A 21,082-nucleotide genomic window follows, 5' to 3' on the forward strand; every position below is an offset into this window, starting at 1 on the left:
TATTTAAGGAGAAATGTAAATACATAAATACTGTAATAAGTAAATGCATGTAAAATAGAAGTATATATCAACATATCAATTTAGATACATGACACTGATTATATAGCTAATGAATTACACATTTTATTAGTAGAGAGCAATTATTTATTTAAGCAACTGCAACTCATAAAATGCACGGACAAAAGTATTTACACAACTGCTCTTACTTCAGCAAGCAAGACTGTTAGCATCTGTTCTTTGCCATCATTCCCCATTATTTGATGCAAGCACCTTTGTGTACATTCAGACTGGTGAGTCTATTGGCAGCTACCTTTAGATCCTCAGAATACATTTTCAGTTGGATTCAGGTCTGGTAACCATGAAGGCCAATTTAGTATTTTGATCCTTTCTTTCACTCAAGCAATGGTTTGATAATGATCCGCAAAGAGGTAAAGCAGGCCTAAGACATCATGGCACAACCACCATGCTTGACAAAAGCTGTGGCAACACTTCTATTACAGTATGATCCATGTGGATGGGCGAATCATTTTTTCCTCACGATGCTCTGAGGAAAATGTTAAAGTCGAAACGCGTAAGCCTTGTATTACTCGCTATTTCTCTAATAAATTATGTTTGTATTAAATCAATGATTGTGGACTGTTTATAGATGGGAGCTGCTGTCCATCTTTTCCTTGAATGGTTCATCCATTAGAGCAGTGGATCCCAACCTTTTTAATGCCACGGCACACTTTGCTAAGACCAAAAACCTTGTGCCACACCAACATGAAAAAAAAAAAAAAATTTACTAGGTATTGTCTTACCTGAATGGCAACAGGTTGCTAAAACTATTATCACACGCACATGGCGTGTTAAAATATGTCAGTGCAAGAAGTGGCCTTTAGTGGTATGGTAAAAAAAAAGTAGACAGACATACTAAATTATTACCTAATACAAATCATTTATTTAGTGCAGGCAAACCAAGACCAGATACTAAAAACTATTTGCAGTAAATTTAAATTAACAGCAAAATATGTTCAGTTCACAATATCTCATAAGTTAATTCCACTAAGTGGTTAAACGTAACAAAGGTCATTACAATTTTTGAAAAACAATAACACAAGGATCAAACATACTGTCCTCTCTGTTGTATTCTATTTGATGAAACGTTTCGCAATTGAAATGTTTTGTTTGCGGACTGAATGCACACCTGAGCTGAGCACGATAAAAAATATATTCAGTTAATTTAAGCAGTTTCATATCAAATAAATAAGCCTACCAAAAGGGCAAGGACAAACAAATTAAATAATATTTTTGAAATCAATTTCGTCCACAAGTACAACCTAGAAAAACGACAAGCAGAGTGCAAGATAAAAACAAATTCAACATTTGTCCATTTAATCAATTGCGTTTCAGTCCCACTGATAACACTGCAGCACAGCGCATTCAGTCACAACCAGCGAGATTTCCCTTCCTTTCTGTTTAGAAATCGACTTCAGTTGGATATATTATTTAAACAAGTCTACAGTATAGATGTTTAAATGTTATGCCTCGTTTCAACTAGCCACGTTTAGCTGCACCTCAGCGTGGCCGTGCCGTGCCGGGGGGTTTCCACTGGGGCTCAGCTACACCTCCGCCTGTGCCGGACTAGTTTCAGGAGCGCAGTGTCATATATCGTATCAGTCCCACACTGATCTGGTCAGCACTGTGACGTCATAACGCAGCGGGTCTGCATTCTGACATTGTAACTACAGTAATGGCGGCCGCTCTCGATGCAAGAGATGTGGTAGAAACTTTTCCAAAGAAGGAAAATGTGTGTTTACCTTGGGAAAAGGATTCATCTGGAGCAGTTATTAATGCATGGTGGAAAAGTGCCACACAGCATTAATTACTTGGAGCAGAAAGACATTTAAGAGTGTTTGAAAAGTTCGCGAAAATCCTGCCGGAGAAAGGACTGCATTCCTTTCAATACAATGTGCCCTGATGAAATGCATTGCTTTTTGTTATAAATACACACAAACATGAGATATTCGTCCTGGATTTAAATTAAATGTCCCGATGTCTTGTAAATTCTCTCAAAAGTATGTAAATGGCACGGTTTTTAGCTTCCCCGTTTATACTATCTTAACACTATTAAAATGTTTAAAACAGAGGCTAGTTTTTATGTGATCAATCGCATGAAGAATCGTATTTTTTAATTATATTTGTAATCCCTCATTATCGCTATAACTATATGTTAATGGTAATCCAAGTATAGACGCTTTACTGCCTGCAGAAATACAAACCTTACAACCTTACAAAACTTAGCAATTAATACAGCTGATCCATTCATTACAGTGTCAAAGGTATTTTTTAAAGGAATCCCATTCACAATAAAAGCTGATGCCCCGCGATGTTATTGATGTGACTCTTTTATTTTGCACATTGATAAAGCTGCAGGTACACAGAGAAAACATGCTGACACTGAATTTGTGGGAAAACTGTTTGAGTAAGTTATGGATGCCAGCGTGTTGTAGCCGTATTTATATACACATGTATTAGTTTTGCTTAAGAAACTGGCTGTGACTGTCACACTGTATATTTCATGATATAGATATGCAGTGGCTACACGGGACAGATTTAAACCCAGGCGCACTGTATTTAAAAATGCAACGCAGTTCATTCTCCCACAGATAAATAATAAGGGAGAATATCTAGGATACTCAAATTAAGCTATATTGTCAATGTTAATCGGATCATGATACAGGGAGAAGTAAGACGATTATTTATGATGTGCTGGTAAACAAAATAAACTAGATGAAATTTTAAGTGATGTCATTTGTTTTATAGATTGTTTCAATGTGTCCTGGTTTGTACTTCTGAATATCTGGTATAAGTGATACTATAAGACTGTGTTAGATATCGTCAAAACGTTTCAGCCCAACGTTTACTGCACTTTAATGTTAGCGGTATTTCAGCCTCCAGTTTAAAACACTAAATCCCAGAGTGCCGAGCGTCCCAGATGCGTTTTGACCTTCCGTGTCTCACAGTCTCTTCCTAGGGCAGCTGTACCTCACGACAATGAGTGGAAGCGCTGCCGGCACAGTGTAGGTGTGCAGCTACAGCACGGCCACGCTGAGGTGCACCTGAACCTGGCTAGTGGAAACGGGGTATTACATTTTCACAACTTTGAATACGTTTGATTTGATAAACGATTTATGAAGTTGACAAAAAAAAAATTACATCATATTTTTGAGGGAATAAAAATCTCATGGTACACTTGGGGAATCCTCACGGCACACGGGTTTAAAACCACTGCATTAGAGGATAATCCATTTCATATATATATGTATGTACACTCACCTAAAGGATTATTAGGAACACCTGTTCAATTTCTCATTAATGCAATTATCTAAACAACCAATCACATGGCAGTTGTTTCAATGCATTTAGGGGTGTGGTCCTGGTCAAGACAATCTCCTGAACTCCAAACTGAATGTCTGAATGGGAAAGAAAGGTGATTTAAGCAATTTTGAGCGTGGCATGGTTGTTGGTGCCAGACGGGCCGGTCTGAGTATTTCACAATCTGCTCAGTTACTGGGATTTTCACGCACAACCATTTCTAGGGTTTACAAAGAATGGTGTGAAAAGGGAAAAACATCCAGTATGCGGCAGTCCTGTGGGGGCGAAAATGCCTTGTTGATGCTAGAGGTCAGAGGAGAATGGGCCGACTGATTCAAGCTGATAGAAGAGCAACTTTGACTGAAATAACCACTCGTTACAACCGAGGTATGCAGCAAAGCATTTGTGAAGCCACAACACGTACAACCTTGAGGCGGATGGGCTACAACAGCAGAAGACCCCACCGGGTACCACTCATCTCCACTACAAATAGGAAAAAGAGGCTACAATTTGCACAAGCTCACCAAAATTGGACAGTTGAAGACTGGAAAAATGTTGCCTGGTCTGATGAGTCTCGATTTCTGTTGAGACATTCAGATGGTAGAGTCAGAATTTGGCGTAAACAGAATGAGAACATGGATCCATCATGCCTTGTTACCACTGTGCAGGCTGGTGGTGGTGGTGTAATGGTGTGGGGGATGTTTTCTTGGCACACTTTAGGCCCCTTAGTGCCAATTGGGCATCGTTTAAATGCCATGGCCTACATTGTTTCTGACCATGTCCATCCCTTTATGACCACCATGTACCCATCCTCTGATGGCTACTTCCAGCAGGATAATGCACCATGTCACAAAGGTCGAATCATTTCAAATTGGTTTCTTGAACATGACAATGAGTTCACTGTACTAAACTGGCCCCCACAGTCACCAGATCTCAACCCAATAGAGCATCTTTGGGATGTGGTGGAACGGGAGCTTCGTGCCCTGGATGTGCATCCCACAAATCTCCATCAACTGCAAGATGCTATCCTATCAATATGGGCCAACATTTCTAAAGAATGCTTTCAGCACCTTGTTGAATCAATGCCACGTAGAATTAAGGCAGTTCTGAAGGTGAAAGGGGGTCAAACACAGTATTAGTATGGTGTTCCTAATAATCCTTTAGGTGAGTGTATATCATTTTAATAATAAATGAACATTTCTAAATATCTGAGACAAACACAATGCAATTGATGCTGTTGAAATAACCACATTGTCACTTTCCCATACTAAGTTTCTGTTTTAATAGAAGTTTTTCTTTTTAAGATACTCAGGAATCACAGAGGTAAGCCACAAGATTAGTCACAGCAATATTCAACAATGTGTGATATAAAACCATAATGGGGCTCCTTCAAGTAAAACAAAACTCTGAAATCAGTTTCATTTCTTCAGCATTAAAAATTCCATTAGCTTTAGAAAATCTAAACCATCTAACTTTTTAATGGTTCCATTACGTAATGCGTCCCTCTGCATTGGTGGTTCTAAAGTCATAAACAGGGAAAGTCATCCTGAGGTCACGGTCACATTTAAAAATATATAATGTTTATTAATTCTTGTTAAAGGATTTGGCTGCCCTTTTTACATATAATATATGACTAGTAATTATATATATATATATATTAGAAATGTCCCTTGCCCAATCTTTTGCAGTTTAATATATTTCAACCTCTCTGACAGCTTAGGTCTCTACAAAAGTAAAGTTAGTCTAGGGGGTCCTCATTTTGGCAACAGCACATACCAACTGTGCTAAATTGTATATCCACCAGTATGCTTTTTCTTAAATTCCCAAACTTAGGTTTCTATTGTACTATTTTGTTTTCTACTTTTTTGTGAGCTTTTCAATTAAAAAGATTTGTAATGCATTAGTGTTTTGCTTTGTGTACCAAACCTAGATGTTCATTAGTGCATTTAAATGTCTTTGAATAGCACTGCACCTGCTCATTTGATTTTCGATAGCAATTCATATACATGTATTCAGGCGCAACATAAAGTGGTTATTATTACATTTACTTATGTTGTTGTGATAATAACAGGAAACATTACATTGCATTAGAGACACGTTGAATTAAGAATTTAACACTTTCACATAGATATTTCTTTATGCCAATCAGCTTACGTTCCACAAGAACATTAAAAAAAATGTTTTTAATGGTAATTTGTGAAAGAGTTCACAATGTTACACATTAACTCTTTCTTAAGCCATGCTGTAGCCACTAACTAGGAAGGATTAATAAGTGATTTTAGAACCTATACAGAATTCACCTGCAGTATAATTGACACTAATGCTGATTTTTGGTATTGACATAGTAGGCAGAGCACTTTGGAAGACATTTTTAACAGTTTGCCATCTGTATTTGTTTTCCCTTTCCATGAAAGAAAAATATTTTCAAAGTTGTTTCTTTCAAATATGTTGTCTGTTTGGATACACTGACTACTGTACTTAATATCCTGATCAACTCATGCAGTTAAGCACAAACGTTCCAAGTGGAGCATATTGATTTAAACCTTCTGCACACTGGGTGATTTGTGTGCAAGAAACAAATGTTGAAATATTTTGGTATCAATGGAAACAGCCATTCCTACCATGGCACAGTAAGTGGTACAAAGGATCAAACTTGAAATGCAATTGGCTCTGTGTATATATTTATGTATGTGTGTGTGTGCCGATGGGGACAGCAAATCAAGGTAAATATTTTGAGCCAGCATGACATGAGATTACAGTACAGTATTGTAGGTGAAGTTTAATATTTCCTACTTGAGTATAACTCTTATCCATATTTATTTAAGATCAATAATTCTCACATAACTGTTTACAGAGCATAATGCATTACTGCAAGACTGAATATGAGCATGATAAAAATGTTTTTCAAAATACGTTTTAACATTATACATTTGACTTTTTCTCTGCTCCATATGTAATGTAATAACAGCAGTTTCGATCTTTCATTTCTTTGAAAGACAAACATTTAGACAAATGATTTTCAGACAAATGGAATGAAGTGAAGAGAGGCAACCGTGTTCTGACAATATGCAAAAACAGACATTTGAAACTAAATTCAGCAGATTTTTTTCCGGACCAACGAGGGAATATCCCTCGATGTGTGAAATTGTAACTGACATGTTAATTAATTTTGAAACATATTACAAAAATATATGGTCTATTCTGTGCTGTAACTGATATTTTGCTTAGTTATGTGTGGCTAACGGGGGAGGTGGAAGCAACAGATTATTATACATTGTTAAAATGAGTTGACAGGAGTGAAGGGTGAATGTTTGGGAATCCCTGTTCTACCCACTTTTTCTCTTAAATTTCTTAAGACATACATCTCTTAAGACATACTTTTCTGTCAATGATAAGTAATTTCTTGCCCATGGCCCTGGCCCCGCAAGTACCTGAACCAAAACTTACTCTTACCCACGTAGCCTGCGCATGAGTCAAGTAGGACTGTGGAAATTAATTATATGGGTTATGTAAATGAAGATCTATATTAGTATTAGTAGTGGTTAGAAGTATATCAGAAGGAATGTGTATTGTTATGGGCTATGCATTATTTGGAGAAAAAAGTTCCAATTATTATTATTTTCTCCCTGTACTTTCATCCCATTATTATGTTGGGTGTTACAACACAAAGCAGTCATCGGCTTACTATACTATTATACATAATGAAAGCAGACATTTTTATCATTAGAATGTAATTCTAAAATACTGGAGACATAGTACAAATTATTAAATTATTTTAACAAAAAACATACACATATTAGTTTTGACTCATGCTGCGCCAGATAATAACTTATAAAGATATGTAATCATCTTTGATAAATACAATTTTATAATTTGACTGTGATGAACATTTTTTTTATAAATGTATCATTCTACCATTTTACAATCCAAGCTAAAAAATAAAACAAAACACATTTGGGGAAAAATATCTGTGAAAATCCTTTTTCTGAGTTTGTATATAGCCATTAAAGTCTGTTAACTACAATCTCATTATGTTAAAGCAAAATCTGTATTTCTGGGATTATGAAATTAAATGGCATGTTCAGAATTATGTCAGTGTTTTTTGGTAGCTGCCAATCGGACCTTTTCAAAAACAGCTCTTATAAAAGTCGAAGTACACCATATCCAATAGATTAAGGTTAATTTTGGCAGGCACTACCAATAGCTCTATAGAAAGCCTTTTAACAGATTAGGGAATAAAGGAATATGGGTGCCATTTGAGCTTCCTCTGAGGAAAATGCAGAAAACAGAATTTTCTGCCTAATTAAGACATCAAGAAAAATAATTATACATTGTATACAAAGCAGCTGTCAGTGTGTTGTAGGAGGCTTTTAATTAAAAAAAAATGTTTTGGCTTTTCAACAGACCTATGACATCTGATCAACTGTTAATTTGAAAACTATTTAAATATGAAAAAATATTGTTACTACCTGTACTGTACAACTAGTCATATTGGTCACACAAAATCGACTAACATCTATAAAAACAGTAAACATCAACAAAACATTTCAAACAGAAATATAAATTACATATAAACGACATAAGTAATTTGTGTTAGTGAACAATTAGCTTCATATACACAGCAACATAATGTGTTGTATTTAGCACAAGCCTGTGTTTGGGGAACACATTCTGTTCAGAAAACCAACAACACAAGTGCTACATTTCCACAATTCTTTTCACTGTTGTTTTTATTCTCTCTGCAGAGCAGTGTTTGTATCTGAATTTGACAGACGGGCGTGATTGCATGCCTTAAAACATGACCAATGGAGTTTACAGATCTTAATGTGCTCTTTCTTGATTGCACTTCTAATAATGTAATAAAAAGACCATCTTCATAATTGCATGTCTTTATGTTTGTGATTTTTTTGTATTTAAACACAGACCTTTAATTGTATTATTCTCTCACCAGTGTGCTGTTAAAACAACATCAATTACATTTTAATAAGAGTGACATACAAACCAATTAAGGAAATGTGGTAAAAGCCGGAACCACACCTAACGGCACCTGATCATTATTAAATTAGGAAAATAACCACAGGAAATGTTTTCTTCTTGGAGGCACATAATAGCATGTTTAATTTTGGCATTAACCCATTGCAGGGAAGAACTTATTTGAAATCAATCATAGCAACCCGGAACAGTCAGTTCCAAATATCCAGACTCAAAGAGAATAACATACTCTTATGTGCAGATTCAGTGTTTTTGTCATTTTTGTGCAGATGGTATGTAATGTGTACACGTTGTAGTGATGTACGTAGGCCTTCGGAACTGGGTGTTCCAGGCTGTTTTATGACATATTTGTAGGTGGAACAGACATATAAAAACAGGTTTTCTTCATCATCATGTAGACAGCATTCATTTATATTTGGTATGTTATTATAATTGAGTTGGACATTAAGGACTGTTCCAGGTAGCTTGACCTGATTTTAAATTGGTTCTTGTCTACAAAAATGTGGTTGGTAAAATATTGGGTTGTGGATGCAACCTATGTCTATCTGAGATGAAGAAACAGTTCAAATGTGATGGACTCACACTCCCTTGAGGAACTATTTCTGAATTGGTAGATAGCCTATATTCAATGTTGTAGCCCACTGGTATCACAATGTTGTTTCAACAAATGCCCACTGGCTTACTATTATGTGTCTCTTGCAAGGAGAAAGCATTTGCAATTGTTATTTGCGGAATTTGGTGACATTAAAGGCCCCTTCCGGGCTGTTCTGTGTGGGTCCGGCTTTTATCCCATTCCTACCATTAAAGATTGGTATCAAATGAAAACGCTGTCCCAATCACCAATTACCAATTGCAATACTTGATGGTGTGTTTTTAATGCAAACCCATCATCAAGTTCTAAATTCGCAATTGCACGAAAGAAGATTAAAAATGTTTAGCATTAGATAAACTCTACAATTCGTTATGTTTTCCTTATTATTATAACTTACCTTTGTTATTATTATGATTTTGATTTTCTATAGTGGAAACTATAAACATGCTAGTGGGGTAGAAGTGCAGCACATAAACTACTGTATATGGATAAAGTGTGTGTAAGTCTCTCAGTACCAGAAAAGTACACATTAGTGTAGCTACCTTAAAATACATTTGAGAGTTTGTGGGAAGATCATGCTGGCCTTTAGGAACTGAAATAAAGTGTTCAGAGACACATTGCATTGTGAAGCAATACTTGTTTATAGTTTAACAGCCATGCAAATGAGTCTCTTTCTAAAAGATTTAAAAGAAGCATGTCTAAAAGTGAGCAGAGAGAAATACAAAACTGATTATCTTTTACATTAACCATACTAAATTCAAAGAGTAGTGAAATATCTTTATGCAGTTAAATTGTTGACAAAATACATTGTTTTTACTTTTTCTGCAGAAATGCTATGTGTTGTTCATTAGAAGTGTGATCACCAAATACATAAAAGGTGATCTACACAGCACATAGGTATACAGATATTCTATACAAATCTACATGAATTAATCTGAAAGACTGTCATAGAAAAAATAGCTTTTGTATTCAGCAGAGTGTAACGTAAAATGTTGTAATTCAGTATGTTCAGACACACTCCCTCAAGACACTGCCTTAGAGAGCAACTGGAGTGAAACCCAAGTGCATAGTTGTAAAATTATAACAAACAATACTTCACAATGTAGATATGCAATGTAACACACTGAATTGTCTACATAAACTAGGAAAAATTATGTAAGTAGTCATTTTGTTTTGTAAACCTTTAAAATTGTTAGGCAAACAAGTAAATACGGAGTTGCTATAGTCTAGGCAAACTATAATGTCTAAAATGTCTTTAATCCTTCTTTCTAGGAAAGAGACATGTTTGGCTACATTTCTTAAATGATAAAATGCCGCTATAACAAGTCAAGCATCATGTACATAAAAGAAAGCTCACAAGTCCAACATAACACCCAAGTTCCAATTAATATCTGTCCATGAATTTCAATTAGACACTTACAGTAGTTACTGCCAAGTCCATATGCACTTGAAATGATGCACAGATCTTTTTCAACAGCATGCAAGTGAAAGCCAGCATCACATTTCCTGATCACCAAGAGGAATCACTCTAAACAGTGGAGGCCCAACATGGAGACCAAATAATATGAATAACCTACAGCATTTAAGTGTTTATTTTTTTATTTATGTTCTAACTTACTATTTTTTTACATATTGAGCCTAGGTACCAGTAATGTGCATATTGTGCAATTAACCCAGCCTGGGTAAAGAACACAGCCTGTGCGTTGATAAAAAACAAAAACAAAAAACTGTGATCAACTACGTCATAAGTTAAATTGGCTTAAACAACGGCACCTCTTGCATAAAAAAAAACACTGCTACAATTATAAAACTTGCTGTTAGCTACTATCAATACTTATACAAACCAAGCTGACAAAAAGTATAGTCGTGTGTTTTTCATACATTTATTCAGCTTTTTCTGATCCATGAATTAAAAGAGAAAGCAATCATACATAATATACAGTATTATTTATTGAATGTATTTTGCTGCTCTAACTTTAAAATATTGCCGTTTTATTTTATGTATGTCATATCAATGTATAAATGTACAGAATACATTGTTAGAACATCGCTTTCAGATTAGGTATTACAAGGTGAAAATAGGAACTGCTATTTAATGATTTTGTGACACTTTCTGTTATGTCAAATTGGAACTGCACAATGCAGACATTTTTAATAGGAGTTACTTAGGGGTTTATCCTATTTCAGTTAATGTAAATTGTCAGTTGTATGATTATATCCATGAGTCACAAATGTGCATGGGACAACCAAAAACAACAACATACTGGCTCAACATCACAAGAAATGCTGTCTAAATGAACATGTGAATATTCAGCATATACCTTTAAATAACAATGCTTGAGTGTCCCCACAAATCACATCATGGAAACTCCAATGAATACACAGTACCCAAGCAACAGAACTGATTGCTTTGTCTCTAACTTGGCTTGTTTTCACAGCAGTGCTTTAATTATAATCCATCTGTTGACTTCACTTTTTAAGATTTAAAATAGGATTTTCAGAGTAACCTAAAACATGTACAGATCAGCTTAGCTTACTGAATCCCGGGTGTGGAAAAGGGATATCTTTACATTCATAAAGCAAACCAATTTGACAGCCACAAATTAAATAGTCGGTATAATCATTGTACACATTCGGTTTAAAATTCAATATATCTCCAATACTCACAACTCAATACTGCTGACTTCTATTTAATTCAAATGTAAATATAGTATTCGGTACTGAGGACTTACCACAGACAAGGAATTTGAAATCAGGGCTCCATCTTGGCTAAGCATGTTAGAGACCGTGATGGCTGGGAGGTCCATGTTTTGCGGATGGAAGGGAAGCAGTCCGTTTTGTGAAATCTGAGGGCAAAGAGAGTGGTACCCTCCAGACTCTGACTCCGGCATGTGGACAAGCGCGTGCTCGGGCAGTGTAGGAGGTGTTATAGGAGGAATGTTGAAGTCTTCATCACCTAGGCTGGGAACTGGGTAAGACTGGGCAAAAAAACAAACAAACAAACACACAAAACACAAAGACATTATTTAGGATTGGAACTGCACAATTGTAACACCATTAATTAAAGTTCACACACTATTATTCATTTGGTCACCAGCAGAATTGCTCCATTAAAACGACAAGTGATTGATCTGATGATTAATGTTAACATACAAATTAATAATCCATTAGTGTTAGGACATGAAAAACATAATCCTTCCCAATTAAGATACATTTTTATGCTTTTGAAAATAGTTAATTTAGTTTTAGAAGTTATATTAAAAATACGAACAGAAATGTGTAATACATACTTATAATACTATAGCCAATAAGATAAAATAAAAATCTCAGTTGAAAACATTAATTAAATTGTCTCTTTAATAAGCTTACCAGGATCCAAACTTTGCAGATGTATATTATATAGTTTTTTTTTTGTTTTTTTTTCCCCACCGCCTACATAACAGTTTTTATTCATATGAAAAGCAAACGATTCTGTAACACAGCCAGTTAAGGCAATTAACTAAATAATGAAATCCAAAATCAAAGCCCAACTGTTTCCTTAAAAGGTCACAATAATGTGTTTAATGAAGCTCAGATTTATTCCCTTTATAATAGCCAACTCTTCTTTTTATTAATTTGCATGTATGATTGTGTTTTTCTTGACAGATGTCTAATTTCGACTGGGACAGCATATTGGCATAACTTTACTTTTAGCTAGAAGAAATATCTCCCTGCCAAAGCAACTACCGTAGCAGGCTATTTACTATGTTCTCAATTGATCTACAATTGTATCTTACATTTTTACTCCTGAAAACTTTAAACCCATGACCTGCAATCTCTGAATAGAAATGCAGGACTGCAACTGCAGCTTTAAAGCCATTTTAGATTGAAATTGTTCAGGAGTAATAGCTCGCTAAAAGATAATACTTTTCTGAGATTAGTCTGAGTGGCATTGATTACAGCTATTGAAAGTGTTAAGACACTGAGAATCTGTTCTAGCACTTCCCAGCAGTGTGCCAACAAAGGTTCCAGTAATAGGTAATACAACGTTTCTTATGTATCAATTTTTCAAATTGTACATTAGTTATATAATGCTGATTTTGGGTTTGAAATCACAAGCATACTATACAGATTGTTAATTTTTAATGTCATGCAGTATGTTTACAAAGAATCTGAAATACTATCATTTAAAAGTTTGCCTACTTTATGTTCTTTCTCAAAAACAACATAACATTAATTGTCAAATTAATTTTAAATCATGGATACAGACATATTTGGTAGTTCAAGATAATGGGAGATGGCATTCATATTGCTTTGAAATAACTTAAATTTACAAAGATCAGATTACAAAAATGTAAGCAAATAGCTTTATTAACAAACTGGGAAACAACACTGCTATATTAAATTCGATATTAAAGTCAAAATACCTACATCTATTTGATAGCTGTAGATGTAAAGCTTATTTCACCCAAATACACAGTGTTAGTGTTAGACCAAGTATTTGCACTTGTCCTAGTGAGGTTTTTCACCCAACAGTCCTTATGCTGGCCCTAGTCAATAGCTGTAATTTCCACTCCTTGCAAGATTTCAGAAGGCTGCACAGTACATTTTGTAGAAAAAATAAAAAAATAAAGCCAGTGTTTTATTTACTAAGATGCACCCACCTGAGTGTCAAAATTGAAGATTGTATCAAAGCCCTTTAGGAGTTCACAGGGGGAAGCAATGCTGGTCTGATTTTCAAGTTGCTCTTAAAAGATCTAGGCATCCATTTGCACATTGTTAAATTATGAATAGTAACTATAGGCTCAGGTGTCAGCATGGCACAAAATGTATTGAAAACGAATCTCCACAGGATATTTGGCATCAAGTTGTTTTGTTTGTGTGTTTCTGTGTAAATGGGAATGTTTACAGGGTACTTGTTTTCCATTGCATTGAAAGGCATGATTTTCTAAAACGAGTGGGAAGCACGCACCAACCTAATCATAACAATAATAGTAATAATCATAATACTGTAAGAAGAAGATGAAAATAAGGAGTTGGGGGAGGGGACTAAGAATAATGCCATAGACACAATCTTAATCAGATCCCATTTCTTCATATGATTATATCTGGCTTGTTTGGTTTAAATGAAGCAGTTCCATTGCATGCCATTCTGTCATTGTTTTAAGGGATCCAATACACAATGAATATGAATGAAAAAATCATATGTAAAATAAAATGAACTACAGTAAAAAAAACTAAACCATAAAACTCACCAATTCTGTTCGGTTCAGTATGTGACTGAAAAGTAAGTGAAGGTGACCTAGTGCTGTGTGACTCATCAGCATTTATCACCTGAACGAGACAATTTTGTCACCTGCAGTGCAAATTTATGTGATAAGATTTCGTTGTTAAACAGGCAGTAAAATTCATGGCTGTATTTGTCTTCTTCAAAGTATAATAAAGCGGATACACATGTAATGGATATGCTAAATTCTAAACCTCACTAAACTTGGCTCATACTTTTAAATTTCATGGTCTTGCATGATTAGAATGAAGACTTTATTATGTGTCTCATTGAATAACTTCAAGAGCACTCTTCTGTAGACTTATTATTCACAATTTATTATTATAACTAATATTATTGTTGTTATTATTACTAGTAGTAGTAGTAGCATATGTGCTTACATATATATTTATTATTGCAAGTTTCAAGTTCTGGCTCAAACACACACATATGAAAATGTATTAAACCTGCCAAAGCTGAGCTTAAGAATATGAAAAAAAGTGTTCATACAAAAATGTAGTTATTTGTGTATTTATTTTAAATTAGACATGTAGACATGACCTTCTGACAATTTTAGAAAAACAAAATTAAATAGTTCTTCACATGAAGGGTGATGTGGAAAATTAAATAGTTTGGATGTAGAAAAAAAAAAGACCACAAACAATTTCCAATAACCACAAGGACAACTTCCTCCCTGCTACTTAGACATTTATTTTTTAAATTTAAACAAGACTGCTTTACTTGAAGCAAACATTCCTGTTTCTCACTGCACTTTGAGTTGGCAATTGCATGTTATGATTACACTGTCTTCAAGTTGATGTACTTTTAAGGTCTGATAAATATATCTTAATTTTGGCTGCTCCTTTTTTTCTGCTGTTCATTTTCCAACTCTAATATGCAGTTACTCTAGCCTTTAATATCTTGCTGTTCTGTGTATGGTTTATGGAAGATTTATTTCAAAGAAAACCAATTAAAAGGAAAACAAATGTAAACAACAGTAACCTGCACACTAAAATGAAGCAGCTTTTTAATTTTGAGTAATGACGATGTCAGGCTAAATGCTAGAGTAGTTTAACTTAATTAGGTGGCCTATTTTTCCAGGCAGCTTTTCATTTCCCATTGCAACTCAGCTTGTATTGAAGGCAACAAGAGCAATTTTGTCTGTAATGAATACCTCAGGGACTGTACACAGTAATCATTTGAATGTTGCATTCGGAGCTGGTTTCTGTAACTAGTTTGGACTTGTTGAGCTGCCAGCCTCTGTTACGAGTAACTAGATAAATCAAATTCTATGGGCTATGGCATTTACTTGGTCAAAGATCATTTGGGTCAAAAGGAATGTACATACTTTCTCCCTGAGGCTGCAACAAAGGACACCCATTTTTGTCTTCAAAGTTTAAGAATAGGCAGCCATATGCCAGAATAACCAGTGTGAGACTTGTATGAGACTAAATCACAAGTCAATCACACCAAGAATATGTCATATTAGCAAATGGAGTGTAGGTGACATAATTAGACACCAATGCATGATTATATACACTCACCTAAAGGATTATTAGGAACACCATACTAATACTGTGTTTGACCCCCTTTCGCCTTCAGAACTGCCTTAATTCTACGTGGCATTGATTCAACAAGGTGCTGAAAGCATTCTTTAGAAATGTTGGCCCATATTGATAGGATAGCATCTTGCAGTTGATGGAGATTTGTGGGATGCACATCCAGGGCACGAAGCTCCCGTTCCACCACATCCCAAAGATGCTCTATTGGGTTGAGATCTGGTGACTGTGGGGGCCAGTTAAGTACAGTGAACTCATTGACATGTTCAAGAAACCAATTTGAAATGATTCGACCTTTGTGACATGGTGCATTATCCTGCTGGAAGTAGCCATCAGAGGATGGGTACATGGTGGTCATAAAGGGATGGACATGGTCAGAAACAATGCTCAGGTAGGCCGTGGCATTTAAACGATGCCCAATTGGCACTAAGGGGCCTAAAGTGTGCCAAGAAAACATCCCCCACACCATTACACCACCACCACCAGCCTGCACAGTGGTAACAAGGCATGATGGATCCATGTTCTCATTCTGTTTACGCCAAATTCTGACTCTACCATCTGAATGTCTCAACAGAAATCGAGACTCATCAGACCAGGCAACATCTTTCCAGTCTTCAACTGTCCAATTTTGGTGAGCTTGTGCAAATTGTAGCCTCTTTTTCCTATTTGTAGTGGAGATGAGTGGTACCCGGTGGGGTCTTCTGCTGTTGTAGCCCATCCGCCTCAAGGTTGTACGTGTTGTGGCTTCACAAATGCTTTGCTGCATACCTCGGTTGTAACGAGTGGTTATTTCAGTCAAAGCTGCTCTTCTATCAGCTTGAATCAGTGGGCCCATTCTCCTCTGACCTCTAGCATCAACAAGGCATTTTCGCCCACAGGACTGCCGCATACTGGATGTTTTTCCCTTTTCACACCATTCTTTGTAAACCCTAGAAATGGTTGTGTGTGAAAATCCCAGTAACTGAGCAGATTGTGAAATACTCAGACCGGCCCGTCTGGCACCAACAACCATGCCACGCTCAAAATTGCTTAAATCACCTTTCTTTCCCATTCAGACATTCAGTTTGGAGTTCAGGAGATTGTCTTGACCAGGACCACACCCCTAAATGCATTGAAGCAACTGCCATGTGATTGGTTGGTTAGATAATTGCATTAATGAGAAATTGAACAGGTGTTCCTAATAATCCTTTAGGTGAGTGTATATTACTTCACGTGCGTTTCCTTGATACTCTTAGAAAAAATAATGATTAGTTCTAAGCTTTATCTAATTCTTAGAAGAAAGAATGATTCACCCGTAACCAGAATAAACATACAATAGGCATATTAGATCGTTTTGGTTACAAGTGCAACAGAATTACTTTAAAATAACAAGATTTAAATCAAACAAAACCACTCCATTATTTGATGCTGTGGGTATTTGTTATTGTAACATCAACACTTAAACCTGAATATCTGTTTTCAAATCTCTATATAAGCAAATCAGAAGTTATGTTGCAAGATCTGAATCTTAAACTTCTTTAAATTAATCAAAACAAACCTAGACTTCAGGCTTCATGACAGACATTTCGTTTTCATGTATCATGTAGCAGTTTGGATCAAAACTTTACAGTGTTTGTCAGATTCATTTTGAATGATGTTCTGAACAGATTGCAATATTTAACGAACAATACCTGACTGATCTGTCTACTCAGTCAAAGAACTAAGATTGGCTTTGTATTAAGACCCACATACAGGTCAAAAAAATTTCAATGAAGTTTGGACACGACGATTTACATATTTTTATTAAAATTGCACAAGCCATAAAGAGTTTCTTTTCACTTTGATTCCAAAATATAATTACATTCAGTACAGAATCATTGTTTCAATATTAAAGAATAGCTATTGAATGTATCTATTTTTAAATATATTTTTTGTTATCCATTTTGAGTCTTTAGTGTATGAAATGTATATATTCTTAGGGGAGTGTGTTTTCATATTCGAAAAATCGCAGTTCAATTTATTGTTAGATAACCACTTTCTAACTTTGTAATGTGCGATTTGAGAGTGGATCAAATTTTTGATTTGGTCTAGATCTAACTTGAATTAAAACAGATGGCCAGCATTTGCTGGTATGTGTTAGTCATAAAAGCAAGTATAGAGGGGAGTCTGTAAAGACCACAAAGTAGGAGATTCCAGAGAAAATCTAAATAAATATATTATGCCACTTTACCATAATAAAACAAATTTGAAAAGCATGTCATATTTGCTTTTCTTATTCCATTACAGAGGTGAAATTAAGAACACATATCTCCTCCCTCCAAGATGTAAAGCCTTCAAAATCACATTTATATATCAATTAAAATAAATATGGCATTATAAAGCACTTTCAAGCTTCACAAATACAGTAAAGATAAAAAAAATTTAAAATGCTTTACTGCTGCTTGCAATTATTATTTTTTATAAAATGTAAGTTTGTAACCAACATCCTTAGTTATTTGAATTGATCTGATGTATTTAAAAGAAGGCGGTTTACTTCAATTACTATTGTAGAAAAGCTCAAACACCCATTTGGTTTCCAGATTGCCATTCTGAGGATACACTCAAACAGTTATATCTTGTTCACTGAGCCCCTTGCTGGCAAAATTGTGCTCCACATGCCATCATTTAATCTTAATAAAGGCAGCTTTCACTTATGGACAAGAGAGACATGGTGGGGAAGGAGAGAAAAAAAAAAGATCAGTTGGATAAACTAGTAATATTTTCCACACTGACAGATGTTTTATTCCACAAAGACTGATGAGAATTCGTTCACTATTAAATTAAACAGTTATGTTTCATTTTCTTCACTAATGCCGTTTCAGGTTCTTGCATTATGAATGTATATTATTGCATGAAGCCCACGATCATATTGTAGCTCTGGAACACTTCCACAACAGCTCACAACATGAAACGACAGTTAGACGTCAATTTACAAATAAAAATGTACCATTAAAATACTCTATTTAGGATATTTGGACTCTTCTAAATACATGAAAAATGCATAAATAAGAACTAAACTGGAAACCAGAGTGCAAGATTTCAGAAAAATATAATTATCTCAAAGAATTCATGAGTCTGGCTGTCCTCCAGAAATAGTCTGTAAAAAAAATCATTACAAGTACAGAATTATGGTATTTGCTTGCAGCAGTATCACAAGAACAGTAGCCAGCCATATGTTACTTCTTAACAGTGTCTATAAGCCCTAAAGCTTTAACTGATATGGAAATAGAAAGTAAAGGATAATTTTCAAGTGCTACTGCAGGGCACGTTTTCTTATAGAACAAGAAGGATCCTGATGTATGGAAAAATAGTCAAATAATTGAATAGTTCCAGTCAAAACATTTTTTGAAAGTCAAATTACATACTTTTTAAACAAAAATGAAAAAGGCAGAGGTAAAAAAAAAAAAAGATGGCAGTTGTTTTAATTAAAATAATACCCGTTTTACATAACATCACACAGCTTGTAGGCAATAATTACTGCCACTCATTTATCTATACAATTAATTTGTAACAGATATTTATAAAAACAAAAAGTCCTCTAATTAATTCTGACAAATTATGTTAAAATATTTATTAGTACATTTCAAACATGTTGGAATGTATTGTCCTTATTAGAACATATTGAATACACTATAGAACACACACATATATATATATATATATATATATATATATATATATATATATATATATATATAAAAGATAGCTGCAATTGTGAATCTTTGGAACTCTTCCATTCAATGTATAAACCACTTATTATCTCAGCCCCTTGACAGTTCTGTGTCACGTGATGCCAAACATTCCTACAGGCACGTATGGAGATGGAGCTTAGAACATGCTGATAAGATCTAATTCCAATCAGACATGTTATGTCCTTCACAGTATGAAAGGGGAGAATCAGTTTTCCATTATCCCTTTATTACAGGCTATATTAGCGTGCTGTGGCTTTCACATTGATTTGTACCTGGTTTCACACTCTGCTCACTGAACCATTTAGGCACATACCTCCTACGGGGAGAACACCTGTTTGCCCATGATTTAGCTTTTCACAAAGCAGTATGATCATGTATGGCTTTATATTCAACCCATTCCTTTCTGCTTAATGCCAAATCACCTGAGTTCCCCTGGGTTTTGAGACAACAGTGGGAGTCAAAGAGTAAAAGATGTTTTTCATCCAGTGTGATTATACATGCATGCCTCATTTGCTCCTGCTGGAAATTCTATGTTGTTTTAATCAAATAGTCCCGAGGATACAGACGACTATAACTATAAACTCAAGGAGGAAAAGAAAGCACATTGGAAACAGGTGGTGGAAATGTCATTTCTTTCTGCCCTGCGATAATTAAACCCAAGAGGCACCGTGTTTAATGCTGTCTTTTAAAAGTCTACAAATGTTTTTTTTTTTTTTTAATTATTATTATTCCACCTAAAACATCACGCTTTCTTACACAAATACCAGAAAATCCCACTGATCAACAGTGCAGTTAATTTTCCATGATACAAGGCAACATAGGCATTTGGGAATTCACATAATATTACTGACACCTTCTATACCTGCCATGTTGTATAATCATTTCCTCAAAACAAACTTAAATTGAATGTTCAGTTTTTGTATTAGCAGATCTGAGACATATATATTTGTGAAAGCTAACATTTACATTAAAATAGTAAGCCTTTAACATGATTTAGAAGCCTAATTGTCAAAGTAGTTTGATGTCATTCCTGTGTCACCATTTCAGAATGAGGTCAAGGTGGATTCAACTCTTCCCACTAACAAATCTAAGATCTAAATTAAAAGCAGAGTTATCTCGCCATTATAGCTATACTTTATAATGGTTATGGCAGAGTAATAATTCTGCTTTAATCAGTTTAGTAGCTTACATAGTCCCTAGAGATACTCAAAGGGGTAATATTTACTAATTTTTAGAGGTGGAATTGATTCATTCTGACCTTACTAATTATTTAAATTAAGCATAAGTGATCTTGTTAATTGTACAATCAGTTTAATTGCCTATGCTGCGATTTTTAATCACTTACCATACAGAAATGCAAACAGTGAGTGTGAAATGTCATGGTTCTGGTGGATACAGTTCTAATTTAATCATATTATTTATTACTCTTTAACAAAATGTAAAATACTGATATTAAAGCAAAATCTTCACATAACTGGGGTACCGATGACTTGGTGTCTAGCAACCAGAGTTGTGGACACAATTATCTTGATAAAATCCATGACTGGTAAAATCTAGCATTTCTATTAATATTCACAAATACACCTTTTGAAAGAACTAGTTTTCCACTAATCAGGGGCTAGTAACA

General features: G+C 35.0%; 1 protein-coding gene across 2 annotated transcripts in view; it reads right to left on the reverse strand.

The window, feature by feature from the left end:
- tox (thymocyte selection-associated high mobility group box) overlaps nt 1-21,082 on the reverse strand; it is a 99,740-nt gene that overhangs the window by 23,986 nt on the left and 54,672 nt on the right. For both annotated transcript variants that reach the window (XM_066720155.1, XM_066720146.1), the window contains exon 4: nt 11,674-11,919. In XM_066720155.1, the coding sequence (XP_066576252.1) occupies nt 11,674-11,919 (246 nt within the window). The remainder of the gene's footprint in view (nt 1-11,673; nt 11,920-21,082) is intronic.

This window comes from Amia ocellicauda, chromosome 2, assembly GCF_036373705.1.
Source record: "Amia ocellicauda isolate fAmiCal2 chromosome 2, fAmiCal2.hap1, whole genome shotgun sequence".
Lineage (NCBI taxonomy): Eukaryota > Metazoa > Chordata > Actinopteri > Amiiformes > Amiidae > Amia > Amia ocellicauda.